General features: G+C 40.1%; 2 protein-coding genes across 3 annotated transcripts; one reads left to right on the top strand and one right to left on the bottom strand.

The window, feature by feature from the left end:
* The first annotated feature begins 559 nt into the window (after positions 1–559).
* Positions 560–4,510, top strand: aagab (alpha and gamma adaptin binding protein). Of its 2 annotated transcripts, none has more exons than XM_054620442.1 (10): positions 560–735; positions 1,600–1,790; positions 2,118–2,214; positions 2,318–2,407; positions 2,519–2,602; positions 2,708–2,787; positions 2,969–3,065; positions 3,193–3,297; positions 3,466–3,515; positions 3,751–4,510. In XM_054620442.1, the coding sequence occupies exons 1-10, from the start codon at positions 642–644 to the stop codon at positions 3,826–3,828; spliced, it is 966 nt and encodes a 321-aa protein (XP_054476417.1). In that variant the 5' UTR covers positions 560–641; the 3' UTR covers positions 3,829–4,510. The 2 variants fall into 2 exon arrangements, with proteins under 2 accessions (XP_054476417.1, XP_054476416.1); XM_054620441.1 differs by having other exon boundaries at positions 3,193–3,296; positions 3,456–3,515.
* Positions 4,511–4,677: 167 nt separating this feature from the next.
* smad3b (SMAD family member 3b) lies at positions 4,678–13,943 on the bottom strand. The gene is made up of 9 exons (XM_054619265.1): positions 13,723–13,943; positions 10,694–10,887; positions 10,446–10,580; positions 10,053–10,127; positions 9,908–9,958; positions 8,656–8,868; positions 8,401–8,538; positions 8,106–8,250; positions 4,678–6,480 (listed from the first exon to the last, which is right to left on the bottom strand). The coding sequence occupies exons 1-9, from the start codon at positions 13,923–13,925 to the stop codon at positions 6,357–6,359; spliced, it is 1,278 nt and encodes a 425-aa protein (XP_054475240.1). The 5' UTR covers positions 13,926–13,943; the 3' UTR covers positions 4,678–6,356.
* Between the last annotated feature and the right edge of the window lie 9,140 nt (positions 13,944–23,083).

The following is a 23,083-nucleotide window of genomic DNA, read 5'->3' on the forward strand; positions in this document are numbered from 1 at the left end:
CAGCTAGCTAACGTGACGTTCTGTTAGCAGACCAGCTAGCTTCTCATGGCTCAAACGTCTACAGTTCTGGCAACCATGACAACGAGAAGCGAACGTCTACAGTTCTGGCAACCATGACAACGAGAAGCGAACGCTCGGGATTTCATTTTTACCCCGAGTACGGACTGTCGGGCAGTCCGTCCATACCTGCGGTTCAAACCACCGCCACCACCACCACTGGAAACAATTATTTTCAAAAGAAAGGGGGAAAAAAATTCAACCATGATGTCATCTTACTATAACCATTAACGTTAACGTATATTATTGATTAATTGGTAGGGCTTTTGGGGGAGATGCTTTGCCATTTGCCTGATAGACTGAACTCAGGGCGACACACCCCCTTTTACTCTGAAAGGGTTCATGACAGGAAGTGCATTAAATGTCAATGTTTACATATCTATGCATGTACACAAATATCATTTTTAGTATTACGAGAATTTAAAACCTATTGGCAGCAAACATGAATGTATTGAAACGCGTTGTTAAATAAGCTCTGAGCCCCGTGACGTCATACCGGAAGAGACCGTCGCAGTCAGAGTTGAAAGGTCATCAGCGTCACGACGAGCCAGCAGGTGAAGCAGCTTGTCCTATTTATCACAAACATGTCAAGCACAGAAGAAGACACGGAGATGCCTGTTCCATGTGTGCTCATCACGAGCTGTGACGGAGGTTTCAAAGAAGAAGAGCTGATAAAACGTAAGTGTAGCTCATGAATTAGCCAACAGGCTAACGCTGCACAGAGCTAACACACTCTGAGCACAATAGGTGACGTTTGGTAGCATAGCAGTAATATAGGTAGATAACTGAGCTGTCCGAGGTTGGCAAGATAGTTTGTGATTTGATGTTTTTGGGGGCAGGTAGGAGGCCTGAAGGAGGTCACGTGTTTCTTATTCCTGCAGCTAGTGGGCGGCTGTGGCATACTGGAGAGTAAGGTAGTTCTCCAATCAGAGGGTCGGTGGTTCGATATCCGGCTTGGGCAAGACACTTAACCCCAAGTTGCTCCTGAAGGCCATCGGTGTGGACTGGATGATGAATGTTAGTTAGAGTCTGATGGTGGCACCTTGATGGTAGCCTGTCATCAGTGTGTGAATGGGTGAATGATATGTAACATACTACTGACTGTAAGTCGCTTTGGAGAAAAGCCTCTGCTAAATGACTGTAATGTAATTACTTTTGTATTAGTATGTTACATATCATTCACCCATTCACACACTGATGCCAGGCTACCATCAAGGTGCCACCATCAGACTCTAACTAACATTCATCATCCAGTCCACACCGATGGCCTTCAGGAGCAACTTGGGGTTAAGTGTCTTGCCCAAGGACACATCGACTGCCAAAGCCGGGTATCGAACCACCGACCCTCTGATTTGAGAACTACCTTGCTCTCCAGTATGCCACAGCCGCCCCGTATGACTGTAATGTAATGTAATGTAGTGGGTGGTCACAGTGAAAGCAGGTTGATCAACACAGTCTATAATGTCTCTCTGTGTGTGTGTGTGTGTGTGTGTGTGTGTGTGTGTGTGTGTGGTTTATAACACACGTGTTCTTTTTCCTCAGAGATCCTCAGTTCGAAGACTTTGCCCGAGCCCATCAAACGAGAAGAAGCAGTAGCCTGGTATCCATGGACCATCAACAACAAATATTACACAGCGGACGTCAGGCTATGCGTTGTGCCAAGCACTTTTCAGATGTCATCGGAGATTGCTCAGTCCATGCAGGCTTTCATCGCTTATTTTGACAGCACGGTGGTACGTGTTTCAAAAACATATGCTGCAGCTGGAGAATCTCAACAGTACATCCTGTTATATAGTACCAGTCAAAAGTGTGGACACACCTTCTCATTCAACTACTTTGAAGAATCTAAAATATAAAACATATTCTGGTTTGTTGAGCATTTGTTTGTTTACCACATAATTCCATATGTGTTCCTTCATAGTTTGGATGTCTTCAATATTAATCTACAATGTAGAAAAAAATAAAAAATAAAGAAAAACCATTGAATGAGAAGGTGTGTCCAAACTTTTGACTGGTACTGTACATGTGTAATGGTTATTGTATGTGCTTGGTGTTTGCAGAAGGATGGTCTGGAAAAGCTACTTCCTTGGATATCAGTGGTGGAAGATCTCGCTCCAGAGGTGCTCATTCTGGTGTGTGAAAGAGTCTCTGAAAATGGTTAGTTCCCCAGCTTTTAATGATGTCTGTTAGCTTGCATTAAGCACTTGATTACGATATGGAAGGGTACTATATGGCATCTGACATTTAACTTGTTTTCAAGGGGTCACCAGACATGAAGCACAACAGTGGTGTTTGGCTCATGCCTTTGAGCTGGTGGAGCTCAGTCCACAGGAGTTGCCAGATGAGGATGGTGAGTTTTACAGACAGCAGAAATTCAAATTACACTACATACATTTTTCCTTTCATGCTTTATATTGCGTGTTGTTTTTACTCATTCACACTGTCTTTGTTGCCTTATCAGATGACTTTCCAGAATCCACAGGAGTAAAGAGAATTGTTCAGGCTCTCAATGCCAACGTGTGGTCCAGTATGGAAATGAAGGATGGTGAGATGACATCACCAATACAATAACCTATTGCACTTCCCCCTGACTATTCTATCTAGCTCTGTGTATGAATGTTGTGTGACAGAGTATATCTTTATCTGATAGGGCACAATCAGGGCTTTGGTCTGATGAGCAGTTTGGTTGCCGCCAGACACAACAACCCTCACAGCTGTCCAGATCCACAGGTCAGTGGCAATTTGGTGTAATCATTTTAAATTATTTAAATCGTACGTTAATTAGTAGTTTTGTTTTCAATGTGTTCTAACTTCTTTCTTGTGTATCATTGATCCGTTTACAAAAAATAAGATTTAAAATGTGCCAGTGTTCAATGAGGCATGCTAACCCCCAACGTCTTTTCTGTGTCAGTCTTCCAGCTTGCCAGAAGAGGGCTCACGTGTTAGCGAGGAGGATAACCATACAGAAAGTAGTGCACCAACAAACACACAGGGAGACACAGTTGTTGGTAAGTGAACAGCCCCTGATAAAATATGTTTTTGCTAATAATAGCATATTAAGTATGTTCACCCAAAACATAAATATCTTGATGGTTGGAGGCAACATTTAATGTTCACTTGCGTTCATTCTCTCAGATGCAATGACTGATTTGGACATTCAGGAACTCGCTAATCTCACTGCTGGAGATGCAGACGTGGATAACTTTGAACGTCTCTTTACCAAATTAAAAGAGATGAAAGGTAATTGGGGAATGAAAAGGGAACACAAAACTTTGTCGGCAAAAAATGTTTTGGGCCTTAAAACTTACAGAATATGCGTTTGTACCTTGCTTTTATTGTTGGTGTTGATGTCAAATACTTCTACAACTAATTTCATTTATGATGTTTTGGTTTTCTCTGATTTTCAAGACAAAGCTTCTTCATTACCTCATGAGCAAAGAAAGGTTCATGCAGAGAAGGTAAGATACTGTATTCACCCCTGGTTACAAGACACCAAGTCTAGGACCAGGATCATTCTCATAATCTGTGTATCCGCCTTATATAAAAAATGTATCACCTATCTATAACAGTGTATCACAACCTGATAACATTTTCTTCACAACCTAGCCTCGCCTCCTTGTTTGGCTTCATAAATTGAGTGCGTAAACATGTTAAAGACTAGTATCGAGTATTTACACTTAATCTACTTTCCAGGTAGCAAAAGCGTTTTGGACAGCCATTGGTGGTGACGATGATGAGATAGACGGGTTATCATCGGGAGAGGACAGCTAAAGGCACATACCTGTGGCTCAGTCGCGTTTCTCCTGGTCCTTCTCCTTTCCTGGGGCTCCCACAAGATCCAGCGCCCTTGGACTTGATTCTTTCACCTTGAAAGTGGAGATGCTTACAGATGGTACTGTAGGCATAGTCGTATATCTAGAAACTTTTGATTATTTTAATGAAATGATTGCAATACTGGTGTATAGTGAGAAGCAGTTGAGTATTTTGATAAGGGAGATAAGTGATCCCCTGGGTCCCCCACTCTGCTATGAGCCCTGAGTGAACCACAACACATGAAGGTGTTGCAGGTGGAAAAAATAATTAAACAAAAAATGATGTGGGCTTTAATTTCAGTTTATGTCCCTAAGGTACAATTGTCACATATATTTGCAAGTGACATAATGTGCCTTATCCTTCTAAGAGTTGTAAGACGTTTAATGCACATTCTGTTGAATCAACATAAAGACTTGTGATTTTAATTTTTTATGCTCCTTTGTGTGAGTGGTGCAATCGGTGTGAAGAAAAGACTGTTGCACTACATGGCTACATACAGGTCATCTAGTGCTTATTAAAATAAAAGTATGCAGACCAGAAAAATAGAAAACACCTGTGTGATGCAACGGAGAATTTCTGCAATAAATAAAATTATCAGTCGCGGTGCTGTATTGGACAACATACTGAAGTGTTATATTTTGTCTCTCCTTTACAGTTGTGGAGGAGCAGAAATGTAAAAAACAGATTACAATATGCTATCCGACAAAATATCACCACAAACTACAGCCTCAAAAGTCGCCCTTGGGTTTACTCACCTTACACAGTTTATTACATTAATGAGTCATGGTTTAAAAAAAAAAAAAAAAAAAAAAAAAAATTGCAATTCCTAAAATGTTCACAGATAACAAAACAATGTTCATTTGAGAAAATATATTAGGCTACATGAAAAAAGAATGTACATAAGACTTGGAACAGAAAATCACCAACTAAGAACATCAAGAAACACAAGTACTGATACAGAACTACCAACTACCTAATGCACTGTAGTACAGTTTTTCAGTTTAGCACCTTGTAACTGCTTTAAATAGATTACATGGTGACTCAGTCTTACATAAGTGCAGGATAAACATGGTGGGTTCATAGACAAGGACAGCGAGCATATTACACATGCCTTATATCGTAGCACTGTACATGTTATATTCAGTATTTACTAGACAAGTTTTACCACTAGAACTTAAGCGTTACACTGATCAACACAGTAAATTGGAAGTGCATCATTTGCCCACAAGGAGCATAGTGTACTATTGGCTAACAGTTGGTAATATGCGAGGAGATTTGCATTTATGTTTTTACCCTAAATGCCATCGATGGTTGAGCCACTGCCACTGTTGCCTCTAGTGAGTACCCGTCAAACTGAAGTCTCATGGATGCCCAAATTCAACCAGTTCTCTATGATCGTTCATACTGTATGTCATACTCTTTGTCCATATAACAGTAATAGCTGGTACAGTTATTCTATTTGTCACACTTAAGTTGACCCACGTAAGAAAAGTCTGCATTTAAGCAGACCAAGTCTTGGGTCATTAAAGCAAAGTCTTTTTGTGAATCTACTCATGCTGGAGGTCAGTTGGGGCCACTGTTTCAAACACTGCATGACTACGAGAAATCACAAGCTATAAATATTTATGTACAATCATATCAAGGCAATAAAAAAAATATATTCCCATGCAGGACAGTATGCAAAAATAACTTAGAAAACGTCTCTTTCACTGAGCAAAATAGTTTTCATACAAGGGTTCTTTTCAAGAAACGATGGTGCTAATGTCTATATTTAATTTTAAAATAGATAAAATACCAATTACATGATCAATCAGATAATTGACACTTTAATTTATACAGATAAATCAATATTGGCAAAGTACCTTGTACTTAAGATAATAATTAAATATATTCTATTTAATCACTACTCAGAATGACATTTTTCAAGTTAATTTATGGCTCAATTGATAAATAAGCCTCTTAATTCAGTGATTACAAAGAGTGGTACTGGGACACTGAAACACCAGTGATGATAGCATATTTTAGCTAATTCATAGAATCAAAAATGTTTTGAAACATTTTAAAAAGGTGACCAAGCTGGAAATGTGCCATAACTTCAACTTGGGAAACATACATTTCAATCTCCTTCGTTTAAAAAAAAAAAAAAAAAATGACAACACTGAGGATAGACATGTCTGAATGAAGAATGAAGAAAATGTAGTTAGTCTTTTGAAACCTATTGCAAATACCCTGTGGCTGCCCGAACACATGAAAACAAAACAATGTACAAGTCCTAAAATAACCATCAAATGCAGACACTAAATGGTACTGAGGAAAGTGCTATAGAGGTGAGGTGAAATGGTAGACAGCAAGGGACGAGAATGATTTTTTGATTTGATGAGAGGCGTCTCGTTCCTTATTGGGGGACGCTTGACTTTTCCTATGTGGATGGTGGATATGTGTTTAAGTGGATGGGAAGGGGGTTGTCTGGGAAGCATGTGCTGCTCCTAGGACACACTGGAGCAGTGGATGCTGGGAGAGCCCATCTGTGTGAGAACCTTGTCCAGCCACTGCAAAGGGCCATTGAGATGCAGTTCTATCCAGCAGGGGGTGCTGGTCACTGTCTGACGTCTGCAGTGTACAGAGAAGAAGAGGGGCAGCACAGTTTGTCATTACTGAGAGCTTTCCACAGTACATCATAGTAACACACATTTCAAAATGTCATTAGATGATTATTAATTTAACTTCACTTTAGTCACGTACTACAGAGGGAAATTTGCCCCCCTGGCTCTCGAAGCACAGAGCAGAGTGCTGGCTGTCAGACTGGTACAATCTAATAATTTAAATATTGAGTGGGGGAAATGAGCGGCACCTCATTTTGGACTGCAGTGGTGGCGTGCTAATATATACTGAGGAGGCAGGTGTCGGCGAGATATGCTAAAGTGTTTAGAAGGTCTTCGGCATCATCTGATCGATCAGATTTACTTTAGAAAATTAAGCGACACCTCTCCATCTCAAAGTACCGGCTGAATTTCGATCCCTCTACACCTCTGTATATCAGTCCCCCCCCGAAGTTTGAGTGAAGATTTCCCTCTTGACATAGTCAATGCAAAGATCCAGTCTGCTTGTCTTAGTTGAATAAGCTCCAACACTGAAGCTAACTCCACTGGCTATTTCTGAAGTCATTCAAGTTTCTATCAGAGAAATGTTTTCCTCCAAGGTGTTTGGTGCCAGAAATATAAAACCAGTGGGAATCCCCTTTGCAAAGGTCTGAAATGTGTTCACCTCCCACTCCATGTTCCCCTCACGAATGCATGCCGGCCGCATTCTTCCTCTGTTACTCAACCCTCTCTTGCCGACTCACAACAGCAACCTCCCCCAATAACCCTCTTTCTCCTTTCCAGGTCCGCTACCGTCTGTGCACAACACCCCTTCATTTTTTTACCACCATATCTGTAGTTTATTATCCTGACCGTAATCATCAAAGCCCTCTCACATTTTCTTCCTAATTTTGAAGCACACAGGTTAATGAAACGTATGTGTTCTAAATGTGCAACAGGCTCAAGGAAAACAAGAAGAGGGATGAACCCTTAAAACCAAATGTTTACTGATAACTTTAAACCGGCTGGGACCAAGACAGCAGCCCCTTGGAAAGCTGAAATAGGAACAGTTAATTGAACGCTTAACCATCGATGGGCTTTGTTCACAAGTAAGGAAATAGTGAGAAAGTAAAGTATTGCTGTGAGAAGGGAAAGGTCCACAGCATGTCTGGTCTTAGCTGTAAACGGCTTTATGTGCTGTTCTGTCTGCAGAATGACGTCTTCTGTTGCTGCCTCAGTTTTTACTGGTAATTACCTCACTGAGAAATGGCAACGATTTGAATCGCTGTAATATGGCATCTTAAGCAAACATCTTATTATATATTCGTCTTAGTAACTTACACTAGCACAATCATTAGAACATGAACTGGTTGACCTCCAATGCCTTATAGTCTTTGTCACTTATAAGCCTTTAACTCTTACATATATACAGTACCAGTCAAAAGTTTGGACACACCTTCTCATTCAATGGTCTTTCTTTCTTTCTTTCTTTCTTTCTTTCTTTCTTTTTCTACATTGTAGATTAATATTGAAGACATCCAAACTATGAAGGAACATAGTGTGTCCAAACTTTTGACTGGTACTGTATCTATAAACACAAATCAGTCTGTGATATTATTCTAAATGTCTGAATTGTTTTGAAATGTATTCATTTACCTGTACTCTGCTCCCCAACCCTTGACAAAGCTCATGCGAATGGTGCACATTCTGGTGAGCTGGTAGACGGCCTCAAAGCCCTGGTTGACTGACTGGGCAAGAAGAGCAGCAAACTCCTGGTTGTTGAAGATCTTCAGGTTGCAGCCTGCAAAAGAAGGAGATTTATTATTAGGAGGACTAGCACCGAGAACAAAATAGATTTCAGTATCAATGGAGCATTGGATCTTATTAGTTATGTGCTGGTCATTCTACCCCTGAAGGCTCCATGTGCTTGTGTGTATCCCCTCATGCTAACCTGGAGGTATTTTGCAGACAGTGGCAGGATGCCAGCCATAGCGCTGGTTGCAGTTAGGACTCTGGACAAAGATGGCGCTGTCACTGAGGCACTCTGCGAACACCTCTCCTCCAATGTAGTACAACCTCACGCCCCGTCCTGGGAAGGGAAAAGAGAAGATTGTCAGTCAGCTACCTGCTGATTATGGCAAGTGCTAATGTAAAAGTCAAGTTAGGATCAGAGCTTATGAAGTCCCTGTGAAATAAATATGTGTACCTATGTGTCTGCGTGTGAGCTCTACTGCCGAGTTGCGGTTGACGTTGGACAGCAAGCCCAAACAGAAGCGTTCAGAGTTGGATGGGTCTGTGAATCCATCCACAGTGAGGGAGGGCTGGGAGGCATGGAAGGTCTCTCCTACACGCTGGTTCAGCTCATAGTAGGAGATCGAGCACCAGAAGGCAGATTCGCAGTATGTCACGGGTTGTAAGTCTGTGTGAGCACAGGGTGGGGGTTAGATGGAGAGACATTAGCTGAGAGACAAGTTCCAGTTATGTCCATGAGTAAAGCATTAAGAAAATCATGGGAACAGGTAGTGCTGTGTTGACCAACAACCATTTGATTGTGAAGATGCACTCTGCTGATAAAGTTTCCCTTTGATTTCTCTTCAAAAGCACTTTCCCACGACCCTCATGGCCCCAGCCAGGAATGGCCAAGACATGACGTATTTCTTTTTTTAACCATTACCTCCTGGTGGCTTTCCACATAGATAGAATAACCTTCCAAACGGATATTATTATTATTGCATTACCTTGAGCAGTCTGCTGCTGGCCTTTCCACACACACAAGGACAGACCAAAGACAAAGAGTCCATTCATAGCGCACGTACTCTGTTACTGCCCTGAGGGCCAACCCTCCCAGACGTAGTCCATTGCTCCTGTATATTGCTCATCTGTCTGTCTCTCGAACACACACACACACGCACACACACACACGCACGCACGCTCGCTCTCTCTCTGACTCGCTCACTCACTCTCACCTACATTTTTTTAAATCTGATCTAGTCTGTTGACATCAAATGAACAGCACCATCAATAATGTGGAGTTTTTTTATGGGCTATATAAATTGAAATAAATTGAATTTTTAGTTTTAGTTTATTTAGTTTTTTTCATTTTTTGTTAACTGACAAAGTCAAAAACGAGAAGTTATACAGATAACATGTCTAATACAGTGCTGCTGCATATTAAAGCTATCCTCCTATTAGAAAAGCAAGAAAGCGAGCGAATGCTTTATGAAGGGAGCGATTTGGACACAGCCTATATTTCATGATATGAACAACAGAAAAACATGAGTAAAATAGTTAATTAATGACTGAAACATTGTATTTGGTACGATATGTTAGTTTGGTGGGAAAAGGCCAGGCTATAAGCAGTATTATACCTTGCATAATGTCATTGCTACCAACCAGATAAGTGCACATTATAAACGATATGCTCTGTAAGTAAATTTGACACCTTTGGTTTTGCTTACCAAGATTACTGTTTGCGGGTGACACAGGATTGGGTGACACGCTGGGTGAACCTGAAATAAAGCGAAAATAGTTTGGTTCATGATCCAGATAAGGCATAAGTAGAACAGTATGGGCTTTAATTGTGTGTACTTTTATGTGACTCACTTGTGTCCATGCTGTGGTTGAGCTGGTGGTCATTTGTCTCACCATCCTCACTCAGATACCCTGGTGGGGGAGTTTCTAGAACATACAAAAATCAGACAAAGATTAAAAACAGACTCCTCTTATCATTGCAAAGGTTTGAGATGTTTTCAATTGCTGAAACAAGTTTTTGGAAAGTAATGAATGCGTTACAGCTATTTGTTGTGAGTAAATATTAGGCCAATCCTGAACACTTGAGGCAGCAATATCAATTCAACGGTCAAGTTCCATTTTGTTTGAAATATCCCTACAATAACCAGACAGTCCTCTCCAAACTAAACACACACTTAAAAATCAATTATGAGAATAAAAGTTGACAGACTTTCTAGTTCTGTGTTCAGAAATAATGTTTCTCACCAGGAATATAGTTACTCTGGGGCTCAATGCCAGCGGGGAAGTTGGTGTTCTCAGGGATGGATGGACTGTAGTCATCTAACGGTGGAAACTCTGCAGGGATATCTGTATGTCGTGGTACCAGGACAGGAGGCAGAACTGGAGACACACAGATACTTTCATTAAGGACCAGTTCTGTTCTGTATACAGTATGGCAAAAGCATTATTCTAAATACAGTCATTTGAATCATGTAGCAATTAACTGCACTCACTGGGCGTCTCCACCCTCTGGTAGTGGTAGGGGTTGACGCAGACTTCATCCTTCTTGGTGTGAAAGGCGAATTCACAGTGGTCGACGGCCCTCAGCTCATGGTGGGACTGCAGGTCTGGCCAGCGCCACAAGCGACAGTAGATGACATGAGGAAGACCTTTTCTGTGGGAGACCTGCAGACGCCCATCTAAAGATCTGAAAGACACCACCAAAAAGACTGTAGTGGTTCATGCAGATTACATTTCATCAACCAATGTGTTGCTTTGCTCTATGCTCTGACGATTATTGAAATCAAGTTTTTGAATTTTAAGATTAACCTTTAACATATTTCCTTGTTCCATGTAGATAAACATTTACTAAGGGCAGAACACCAAAGCATTTGACTAACCTCAGACCATAAAAGACAACAATTCCAATACGTTTTTTGAACCCAATGAGCTTTTTGATGCTTTTTCATTTACCGTTTCAAAATACTGTAAAAGCATGAAATAATATATTTAATGCCAACTAATCCCTCAGTCCTTCCCACACAGTAGCACTGCTTAGGGAAATATCAGCTATCTGAACCGTTTTATAATGACCCTAAATGCCAAATACTCATTTCAGACCTATGATGTGATACTGTTAAAATTATGAAGTGTAAATCCAATATATTGCTATGAAACTCAAATTACTAAAAAAAGGAGAGGAGGGACTGTAACAGATCCTGGATCTCTCCCCTCACATAGAGTCATCTGAACTCCACAACAGTTAAGATCATTGTTGAGCTGTCAGACTAGAAACATATGGTTCTCATGCTTTACCATGGCTTGGCCTCCTGTGAAGTACGTCAGAGAGGACTTGGCTTTCAAGACAAACAAGTTAAAGCCAGCTTGGTGATAGTTTCAAGGTGACACACAATGCAACTTACAGTATCAAACCTAAATATCATAATTTCTAATAACAATATACAGCACTAGGCTGATGACATCTATAAATCTCAAGTGACCATTACAATTAGACTTATCATTTTAGTCTCAGAGGGAATAAGGTGCATGGCAATCACATTTGAAATACCTCTGGCATGTTTATTGGGATTGATTAAACCTAAAAATGGAAATCGATAACCTATTTACTTTTAAATACTTTCCTATTTAAATGAGCAGGCTTTGACACAGTTTTCATCAGAATTTAAAAAAGGCATAGCTACCTCAAGCATGCAAAGAAGCTAAATGGGGCCTCGAAGAGACATGATCCAAATAGTTTGAATCGTCTTCCAAACACATACCGGCATGTTTTCAGACTACACCAGTGACCACTGCAAAAGAGATGGGTCGTGACTCATCACCCAGCATTGCGTCCTGCATAGAGGGTGTCTCTTTCTTTTGGTCAGCTGAGGTCAGCCTTTCCATGCTTCTGCTGAGATTGGCCTGGCTTATGTCCTGCCTCCCCGATTTGCCAGTCTGACATGATGACCACTCTGACACACAGCTGTACTCAGGCAACCCTCTTATCCACCAGAAGAAAACAAAAACTGGACAGCAGCAAGCCAAGGATTCACTGGCATCTCAACACCAACGCAGTACCTCTTATCCTGCGACAATCCTGAGTGAGAGAGAAACCACTTTCTGTTAAAGAGTTGGGTCTCAGAGCCAACATCGACCAGCACTTTTCATGACGTTGCACAATAAACAAGTGTGTTCTGCCCAGTGCCTAGATATCAAGAAAACACATGAATTGTAACAACACTGTTTTTGGGGAGATCTGGTAGCCTAGCGTTTCACTATGTATACCACACACACACTGAATCTCTGCATCCCCAACCGATAGCAAGACAGCTGTTAGTCTGTAAACCTACAGTCTCTAAAACCACAGAGATTGAACCACAATCCAAACAGAGGCCCACGCCCTCCCGAGAGCCCGTAGCACATTCCCAAGAACTGAGAAAAGGTTTTTAACAACCATACTCTGACTTTTTAAAACACACCATAATAAGGGACTCCCACATTCATTTGCTGCTTTAATATCCCTTGAGGGGAAAAAACTTTGATGGATGCTTAACAAATAAAGAAGTTACTGAGGGTGGATCCTCACTTCTTCTACACTGCCCATTACCAGCAGATCCAGATCATTTGTACCTGCCTTATTTACTCTGAAGAACAAAGGGGAGAGACAATGGAAAGAGTTATTGTGCCTGAGCTGCACACAACAACAATCCACCTAAGTGAAAACATTTGATGGACACTAGTGATTTATTCAGACCGCTACTGGTCTCGATGGATGGGTATCCCATATGGGGAATCCCAATCCGAGCCCTTATTCCAGCTCTCCCAGAGTACACACACACACACACACACACACACACACACACACACACACACACACACACACACACACACACACACACACACACACACACTAGTCTAAACATCCTCTGTGAGTCAGTCAGAGAGATGCAAACCAACCAGCCCTCCTGCTACTCATCACACCTGTGACCTGTGGACTAACTTGTTTATGTAGCACTACACAATGATGCTGCTTGAATTGTATTTACAGGTGAATGCTGGTGCTGAATGTGCAAACTAACATTATGTGAAACATGCATGTGTTGATGGGGAAACACTGCATCAGACCTACTTCCATGCATAACACTAACTCAACTACAGACACAACACAGCCTACTGTGTCCATGTGTCTTCTATCTGGTTACACAACATAATGCAAAAATGATTAAAAAAGCCAGTAAGTTTTCTTGTTAAAGTTAGCTTCACTATGTAGCCTGGTGTTAGCATCAATGTAGCAGCTACAGCTTAACCCCATGCATCACACCACACCTGTTATCTCCCCATCCATGCATGCATTTGGTAACTAACCTGTCAATCACAACGACAACAAACCCACAACAACAACAAACCCACAACAACAACAAACAAAAGCACTGCGCCTCTGCTGCTAGCTCAAGCTAACTAGCATGCTACCTAGCTAGCACTGGCTGTCAGCAGCTGTAGCAGCCTGGTTAGCCGGGTTAGCCGGGTTGTTTGCTCTGGTTACCTGGGTATGGTGATGCATTTGGTGTTGGCACTCTGTGTTGTGATGGCCTTCTCCAGCTCGTCCAGCTGTCCAGTCTTTTTCAACTTCTTCACCAGACTTTTGACAGCCTTCTCGCACCATTTCTCCTCCTGGCCGTTCTGCTCTCCCTTCTTCCAGCCGAGCAGCCTCTTCACGATGGGAGGAGTGAACGGCAGGATGGACATTGTTACTGTGTTCTTGTGCTTCAGTTCACTGGTGTTAAAGGAGCTACAGAAGGGTTAGTGTTGGGACGAGAGGCTGGGCTCTCTGCAGCAGCATTGGAGGCTTGCGTCGCAGGTTAACTCCGGTCAGCAGTGTCTCTGTGCTCCTCCTCCTCCTCCTCCTCCTCCTCCTCCTCCTCCTCCTCCCTCCTCCCTCCTCCTCCTCCTGCTCCTCAGTCAGCTGGTCTGTCCTCCACCTGCAGCAATTGTGTGTGTGTCAAGAAGACATTATGTTTCTACACAATACAAAACCACCACTAAATTAAACATAGTTAAATAGAGGAGAAAACAGATGAACAGTAAAAGAGATAAAATAAGATAATCCTTTATTAGTTTACAGGATTTACAGGATTATAGTGCAAAACAAGAGACATAGTAAAAGAAAAACAAGATCAAAAATAAGTATTATAAATGAGCAATAAAAAAACAGTAAAGAATCCACAGTAACTGAAATATTATATATACAGACAGAAACTATTATAGCAACTAAACTATACTAATGCAGTGATCAAAACACTCTCTCTCTCTCTGATAAACTTTATCTGAATTCAATCAATTCAGATGCAGTAGAACTACAGTACCAGTCAAAAGTTTGGACACCTTCTCATTCAATGGTTTTTCTTTATTTTTATTTTTTTTCTACATTGTAGATTAATATTGAAGACATCCAAACTATGAAGGAACACATATGGAATTATGTGGTAAACAAACAAATGCTCAACAAACCAGAATATGTTTTATATTTTAGATTCTTCAAAGTAGTTGAATGAGAAGGTGTGTCCACACTTTTGACTGGTACTGTATGTTTACATTTTCAAAAAGAATGTGACCTCTTAACTTGTTTTCATCCATCCTGCTGGGTCATCAGTGTCAGTGATTAAAACCCTGTTGCATGCACCAATTAAACTTGCATCAAACTCCAGAGGCAATAGATGGGGGGGGGAAATGTTGTAATCAGAGATATGCCATCACTGAAAAGTGATCCAACTTTTGCATTTACTGTGTCCATGAATAGAAGACCCCTTAGGAGTAATCCCTTTCATCCTCTCGTAAAAGTGATTTGATTTCACCACATATGCATGTTTCCAGAAATGGACGAGGGAGGTGACTTTGCATTCTGTCGTAGCCTATTTGGGGTTTAATGGTGTTATTGATAAGTGCACCCCATGGCTGCTGCCTCCAGTAAACAGCAGTGTTCCTGTGCTATACATATCCCCATCCAGAACCAGCCCCCTCTCTATTTATAGCCTCCATCAATGACTGCTGCCTATTTTTAAACAAGTATTTGGCATGGTCTCCTACTTCCTCCTTAAATAAATATTATAGCTATCTTGGCAGTGGCACCTGAAATGAATATTAAAGGACACTTCATGGCTCTCTGTAGAACAGTCAGTTGGTATGTATGTCCAAAAATATATATATAATCATTGATGAACACTGAAGCGCTTACAAATAGGGCATCAACTAATGATTATTTCCATTATGGATTAATCTGATGATTGTTTTCTTGATTTATCAAGTAATAATTTTATCTATAAAATGTCAGGATATATTATAATTCACAAATCAGTTTTCCTGAAGCCAAGGAGCAAATGTTTTAGAATAAATTGAATAAATTCAACTGAATGTACATTTAATATTTTAATCAGACTTCTGGATAAGAAATGCTGACATATTTACACATATAGACTTTTAAAAAGCTGTATTTGTAAGTCATCTGACAGTGGAGGGTCTCAGTTGTTGCATATTACTTATTTTTTACCAAGTAGAGGTTCTTTAACCAGCTGTTTATCTTGTTCTAATGTTCAAATAACGTTGATGCGGAAATGGCAATGTTAAAAGTGTATTTGGTAAAGGAACAGGCTTGAAAGCTTTCTTTCTTGTGTACTCTGATGATCTGCTTCAGGGCCGGCACCTTCTACTGCCGGAGGACACAAGCTGGACAGCTGGTGTGAAGAGTTCCTGTGTGTGTGAGAGAGAGAGAGGGAGAAAGAGGGAGAAAGAGGGAGAAAGAGATGGGGGACTTGCGTAGTATTTGTCAAACATGGGGGCAGATGGGCCGCAGCAGGCAGGAGAAGGTCTTAGGGAAAGAGTGAAGAATAATTTCGGACAAAAGGCACGACGGCTGTGAATAAGTAATGACTGCAGACAATCTGATGGATGACAATGGCATTGTGATTGACCACTCAAGGGCTACGTGGGAAACAAGCAGGATGTGTTGCAGGAGGCCTGATCAGCTGGGCTGCTGTCACAACAATACTTAGACAAGGATGGAGTAGCAATTAGAGTAAATACGCCTGTTGTGTGTCCATATGGGTAAAATTGTAGTGACATTTCAGTGTGATTAGACCACTGAATTCTTATATAAAGCTTTAAAATGACTAAGCATTTGAAAGCAAGTGCTCATCCAGTTGTGATAAGAATTCCGCTATGAACACCATTATTGTAGGATAAATGATAGCTTACAGAATTGTATGATTAAAAAAATCGGAGTGCCACAAACCTGTAATTGCCTCAGCAGCTAATTGCAGTGTGTTAGAATCAGACGTGGCTGTTTCTGCACAGCCTTTAATGGGTGGAGTTTGGTTCTCCCTAAAATCTCTGCCTCCTTTTTAATCTCCCTTCACACTGCAAGCTGTTATCTGTTGCTCGCAGCCATCAATCTCTCCCCAGACAGTGGCACCTCCAAATGTGGGGCAGTAGTGACCTCTCTCCTTTTCCCCTCCCTCTGGCACAACTAAAACACCCTCAAAACCTCTTCCCTCTGCCTTCAGACCTGTGGAGGCGATACACTTTCACATCCTCCTCTCTCTTTCTCTTGTGTTTGTCTCACAGGTGCCTGCATGTGTGATCCCCTAATCTACTCTCTTTAATCTTCTCACCTGCAGATATTGATTGAAGGCTATTCTGTATCAGGAGGATCCCTCCAGTGAACCATAAGACCACGTAACTTCCCATTTCTGGGAAATGTTGGCAGAGCATCTGGTATAATGAGTAACATTTACCGATATGGCAGCTTTTTATAGGGTGAGAATCAATGTATTATTCAATTTTATTAATGGATTACCAACATTTCCAAATGTATTATTACAAGATAATGGTCATCATTAACCAAATGGATTTTTCACAACCTGGCAACCCAAAAGTTGTTCTTATTATTGACTTCTAAAGGATCTCTAAAGCATTCGTAAATTATTGATTAACCAACAAAAATGCCATTAGTTGTGACCTAAACCTTTTATGAAGGGTGCCTTATTAAAAAGTGGTACAGAGCCTTACCATTAACATTTAGATCCTGTGAGCATGTGTTGTGCTGCACTTATTTAACATTATTATCTGGAATTTTACTGATATGTATTTGCAAATTTGCAAGTATATCTGTAGCATGAAGGTTTGATTTAGCATCTCAATCCTTGACATTCACAAGATGTTACACTGGCTGAAATACAAGTATCAGAAAGATAGATAGCATATCACCACCTAGTGGCTAAAAGCTATTACTACACTATTTATCAGTCATACACCAAGACACCAGATTGGTTCTTGACAAATTTTTGTGGCAAATATTCTTTATGGCATAACCTTCCTACCTGACTATCTATAACTCTCTATCTACATATCAACCTATCTACCTATCCACCCATCTACCCACCCTCCCATCTTGTGCTTGATTATTTTTATTTAGCATTATTTATCTGAATCTGCAAAAAAAAAACTGGTAACTAATGGAGAAAAAAAACTACATAGTGAGTGAAAAAAAATGTAAATACTCCAGTTCAGCACAGTAAATACAGTGCACGAGCAGATACACGTGGTTACTTTTAACTACTGGTTTTGTTGGGCCACTTGAATAAAACATTGTATCAGCAACACCTTTTTCCACCATGACAGGTCAAAAGGTGAAAAAGTCTTATTCATTCATTCATTCATTTTCCGTAACCTGCTTATCCAGTTAAGGGTCGCAGGGGTGCTGGAGCCGATCTCAGCTGTCAATGGGTGAAGGCAGGGTTCACCTGGACAGGTCTCCAGTCTGTCACAGGGCTGACATATAGAGACAGACAACCATTCACACTCACATCCACACCTACGGGCAATTTAGAGTCTTCAATGCACCTAAGCTGCATGTCTTTGGACTGTGGGAGGAAGCCGGAGAACCCGGAGAGAACCCACGCTGACACGGGGAGAACATGCAAACTCCACACAGAAGGTTGTCTGGCCTGGGAATTGAACCTAGGCCCCTCTTGCTGTGAGGCGACAGTGCTATCCACCACACCAATGTGCAACCCAAAAAGTCTTATTATAAAATGAAAATATTTTTTTAAAGTTTGGATTAATGTGCAAAAATAAATTCTCTGTGTGTGTGTTTGCTTTTGTTAGGACTCACTGTGATTATAATTTATTTGTGAATCAGTGCCATTGATTTATATGCTATTCCATAAAACACAATTTACAATGTTTATTGTGAACAATGGCCCATAACAGCATTAAGTTGATTCAGAGGCTTTGCAAAATATCTCCTCATCTTACATATGGATGGAATGCAGCACTTAGCCATGATTCATTAATTTCACCTCCAGGCTAAAGAGGCTTACTGTTTGGCCTGAACTTCAAGCACTTGGCCCTGAATATTACAAAGAACCCTCTGTGACTTTTTTATGGTAGGACATTGATATAATAAGTAATAAACACTAGATCATTATGATGATTTATTATTTGTTTGTACTTTTTTTGTATTTGGAAAAGAAAGTTTTGAAAATCACAGCAGATTTCCTTTAACTGACAACAGTGCAGTCACTGTACAGTTTAAACACAGAGCTTCACAATGATCAGACTTTCCTTTTTACAACTTCCGGTCCACAAAGCTTGTGGAAGCTTGTCATTTTCTGAGATCTAAATACACTCTGTCACTCACACCACCACCAAAACTAATGATTGTGAAATTAGTTTCAGAGCAATCAGGAGCTCCCCTGCTAAGACCCACTGTATCCATATGCATGAAATTGCTTGCGTTAATACATGCTATGAATCGTGGGTAATGCAGTGAATAATTCTGACTGCACGCAATAATGCTATCTTCTATTAGATTGGGGAATGTTGTGAAGCCGGAGCCCTGTGGCAATATGCTTGTAAATGGCCATGTATGGATAATTAAGCATTACTCTTGAACATTAAAACTTGCTTATTTCAGAGAGCTGCAGGCAGTGGAGAGCTCTTATTGGACTCATCACTATTTTGGTGTCTCCCTTTAATGTGTTCTCATTAGTATTAGTATGCAAGCAATTGAAAACTTTCTTACTGTATCCTTCAAATGGGTTTTCATTAGTAAGAGTGTTTATTAACTATTGTAATCTTTGCAAAACATTTTTAGAAATACTTTTTTCCCCTCAATTATACACAAAGGCAGGTTAGTTGTTTGAAACCTCACTAAATGAGTGATTCTGTGATATCCAATAGTGCATGAAATTGCATTAAAGTTATTGCTTTTATTGTGTACTCTTCGATGGTTTTTTGATCTTCCAAGAAATATAATGAAATATTAAGACAGAAGATTTAGTTTCAGAAAGACAGTGCTGTATATACTGATATGCACTCGATATAACACTGCATTAGTGTAGCAGAGATGCATTTTACACATCCAACCTATATTCCTGATATTGCGACCTTCAAACAAGCAGCCAACCTTCAGGCAGTCATTTCCGAGCAGAATGACCCGTGTTAGCAACAGGAGGCAATGCTTCAGGGAAGTAGATAAACACATTCCTCAGGATTGGGGGCGATGACAGGAGAGACCCGTCCTGTCCTTCAGCTGTTGTGTTTAGGTAAACCTTGTTTGCATCATCTGTGTCCTTTGCTGCAGCAGACCCCCCTGTGTCCACCGAACATCCAATCCACATGGGGTTTGTCAGAACATGGCAGTGTTCATCTGCAGGCCTGAACCACTGGGCCTCAATGAGAGATGTGATGTAGCAAGGTCAGTTACGTGACAATAAGGTTTGGATAAAAGGCCACAAATGAGGCAGTAGTTGTTTGTCCTCTTTGCTTCTTTTGTCAAATGAGCATTTGGACTGTTTCTTAGACTCAAAACGGATGCATACTAGAAGGCACAGATGTGAGGGATATAAGGAGATTAAGTCTGAAGGGGGGATTTAGACCAAACTGCCTTAATTATGTGTCACATAAAATAGTGTCTTTAAAAAAACCTCACACACAAACACAACCAAATCACCTCCTCAGTTTTAATTCAGTGGTCAAAGTGAAGAATGTCTGTGACACGGAGGGGGTGGCAGTAAAATGTAATTACACAAAAACAACACTTAAGTCACTTGATCAAGTTCCTGAGAAGATACTTTTATGAGAACATCTTTCCCCTGTCTGGGTGTACAGTAAAGTTCAAGACTTTCACATGAGGTTATCAAGTCACTGTGCATTTTACAAAAAAAATGTCAGTTGAATTTAAATAATTAGTGTGAGTGAGTTTTATGTGTTTATTTTAAAGCGATTGATACATGGTAGTAAAATCAAATCTTTCTAGAACACAAGAAAGTCTAAACAGACCAGAGACAAACTTGTCTTTAGAATTTTGGTTTTCATGCAACAAACTGGTTGATCAGAAAAGCTACAGGACAAGACATTGTGAAGTCTTCATCATAGCCTTATGACATTCCTGACAAATTAACAAAAATATAGGTATTATATATCCTTATATATTATTATCTTTTTTTTTTCTTCTAAAACTCCAGGCAGCTTTTGCTTTTCATTAAATTCTGTACGATATAAAAACATTTGGCACACCTGTGCCATGTTTCACAGTGAACAACAAGCCTGCATTCGTTTTTGTCTCAATGTTACATTATTGTTAGACACTAATGCAGTTTAAGTGCAGATTGATTTGAAAATATTACACTTTTTAACAATATTTTAACTAAATTGAATGTGACACATAACATATGCTGCTTATAGTTTGCAACAGTTAAAAAGTACATTAAAAAATCCAAGATTTGAACAGATTTGCAAAATGTTTAACTGTGATGTTAGTATACGAGACCTGAAGTAAATGTCCTATCCCAATCAAATCCACTGGTATGGTCTTCTAATGTAATAATTGTCATATATCTGATTTTAGGAGATTGGCAATTTAACCAAAAGCTAAAAACTTTGAAGGTTATTCTGAATGAGCTTGAAACATCCACATCTTTGGGTTCTGTCTTCTTCTCGATACAACAGTGCAGATCACTAAATAAAACAACAATCTTATTGTCTTTGTAACGGGATCAGTTTTTAAAGTCGCTAAGAAGATGATTTAATGTGGCCTCAGGAAATGAAAACAGTCAGTCCTGTTGTATCCCACAGCACCTATTTATCCACTACGCATTTTCACATTGACTCTGGTCAATCCATTCTTTGCTAAGCTTAAGAAACAGCTTAGCCACACTCACAATATTAGTTTAAGTGCTGTGGAAAGGGAGAGACCTGCTCTAAGTGAGATGCAGTCTAATTGTATACAAAAAAGGAGCATTTTTAATGCCAACCAAATAAAATAATTACAGTGTAAAACCATTCCATAAGAATAATAACCTTCTTTTTGGCAACAAAATAATTTGTGTAACAGTTTCAAAAACAGAAGTGTGTGCAGAAGAGGAGTGGCAGCCATGAGAGAGACATGTGCACCAGGATTACTTTGCTTCATTAAATACACAACATAGCTGTGATGCCTGTGCTCTTTCAAATCCATATGTAAACCATTTCCTCCCGCCTCCTCCTCCTCTCCCTCTCTTAAAACCTCCAGCTCATTAGTGCTGCCTTTATGACATGGCTTTACCTAAATGCCGTGGATTTTTCCATTCCCTCTCTGGCCTATTCTCATGCGGCACATTCTCTGTATGGTAGCTGAAAGGCAGACTGGGAAGACATTTTCCTGTTTCAGCAGTATTACTGTGAAATGATTGTTTCTTACTGTAGTTAGCACAAATACTTGGTTTTACACTTTAAATGCACTTACAGTAACTGATGAATTTACACCAAATAGACTAGAAGTAATGGAGTGATTTGGTTGGACCTCTGGTCTTTGTTGCATATGCCCCTCACTGTTTGCACACTGTCAACTGTAGCAGAAATGGCTAAATACAAATGCAGTTATTCTGCTACATGTTTAATATGCCGTTCCTGAAATGCCGACTTGCAGAACTATTATGAGAACAATGCTGACAAACAGCTATCAGTCACTTTTGTTACACCAGAACTGGTTCTTCAAGACCCCAAAAGGTCAAAACATCCAATATCTTACAAAAACAGAACTTTGCTGTTTCCTTCCCCATTATTCATCTCACAAACTGTCACATTTATTTTGTAGGTGGGACCATTGGACTAAACTACAGAACTGTTTACATATTGATGCATCAGTATTAACCCTCTAATAATGTCATGTATGATAAAACAAAACTCAATTTCACTCTGATATTCTAAATACATTTTTTAAATAATACTTCTGTACTTTTAATCAAGTAGGATTTTGAATGAATTACTTTTATTTGGAGTATTTCACATTGCTGTACTGGTAGTTTTTAGTTAAGGAGTACTTGTTCCACCACTGCATATATTTGGACTGAGTGCTGAAACACACAAATAAAGAAAGCACACACAAATAACACCTTTCTTTAGTGTATGTTTGGATGTTTAAAGGGCTTTGGTTTGAAAATAGTTCATTTTTAAAATGCAAACTAAAATGTTATTGCAAGTGTATGACCTCAATGCAATAAGAGTCCACAAGGTGGCAATGTAACACGTGTTTGAATGATCTCCAAAAAAGTGAATAAAAAGCCTTTTCCATTTCCTTCAATGGCTGCCTCTACTATAGTCACATATTGACATTGATCTAATGAGAACAGACTTCACAATCTATAAGGGCAACCTGATTATGTCGCATCTTTTCTGACATTTACTGGAATATCTTAGTGCGATCATACATGATCATATTTGATAATCCCAACATGTCATCTCTCTGATGTTATTATATAAACTCAAACACATAAAGCGTTGTCAGACAGAGACAGAGGGCAGGAGAGTAACAGGCTAAAAGCATGAGCGCCTGAGAGGAGGGTGAATGATCCAGGTTTCCAACTGGC

This window comes from Anoplopoma fimbria, chromosome 19 (assembly GCF_027596085.1).
Source record: "Anoplopoma fimbria isolate UVic2021 breed Golden Eagle Sablefish chromosome 19, Afim_UVic_2022, whole genome shotgun sequence".
NCBI lineage: Eukaryota > Metazoa > Chordata > Actinopteri > Perciformes > Anoplopomatidae > Anoplopoma > Anoplopoma fimbria.

What these genes read in the sequence shown, in the direction of transcription:
- aagab (XM_054620441.1), top strand. Translation starts at nt 642, where the DNA reads ATGTCAAGCACAGAAGAAGACACGGAGATGCCTGTTCCATGTGTGCTC. An exon ending in CTTATTTTGACAGCACGGTG is followed by an intron (nt 1,791 to 2,117) that starts GTACGTGTTTCA and finishes TGGTGTTTGCAG; the next exon opens with AAGGATGGTCTGGAAAAGCT. An exon ending in GAAAGGTTCATGCAGAGAAG is followed by an intron (nt 3,516 to 3,750) that starts GTAAGATACTGT and finishes TCTACTTTCCAG; the next exon opens with GTAGCAAAAGCGTTTTGGAC.
- smad3b (XM_054619265.1), bottom strand. Translation starts at nt 13,925, where the DNA reads ATGTCCATCCTGCCGTTCACTCCTCCCATCGTGAAGAGGCTGCTCGGC. An exon ending in CCAGAGGGTGGAGACGCCCA is followed by an intron (nt 10,581 to 10,693) that starts GTGAGTGCAGTT and finishes GTGTGTCTCCAG; the next exon opens with TTCTGCCTCCTGTCCTGGTA. An exon ending in GGTTGGGGAGCAGAGTACAG is followed by an intron (nt 6,481 to 8,105) that starts GTAAATGAATAC and finishes TGTACACTGCAG; the next exon opens with ACGTCAGACAGTGACCAGCA.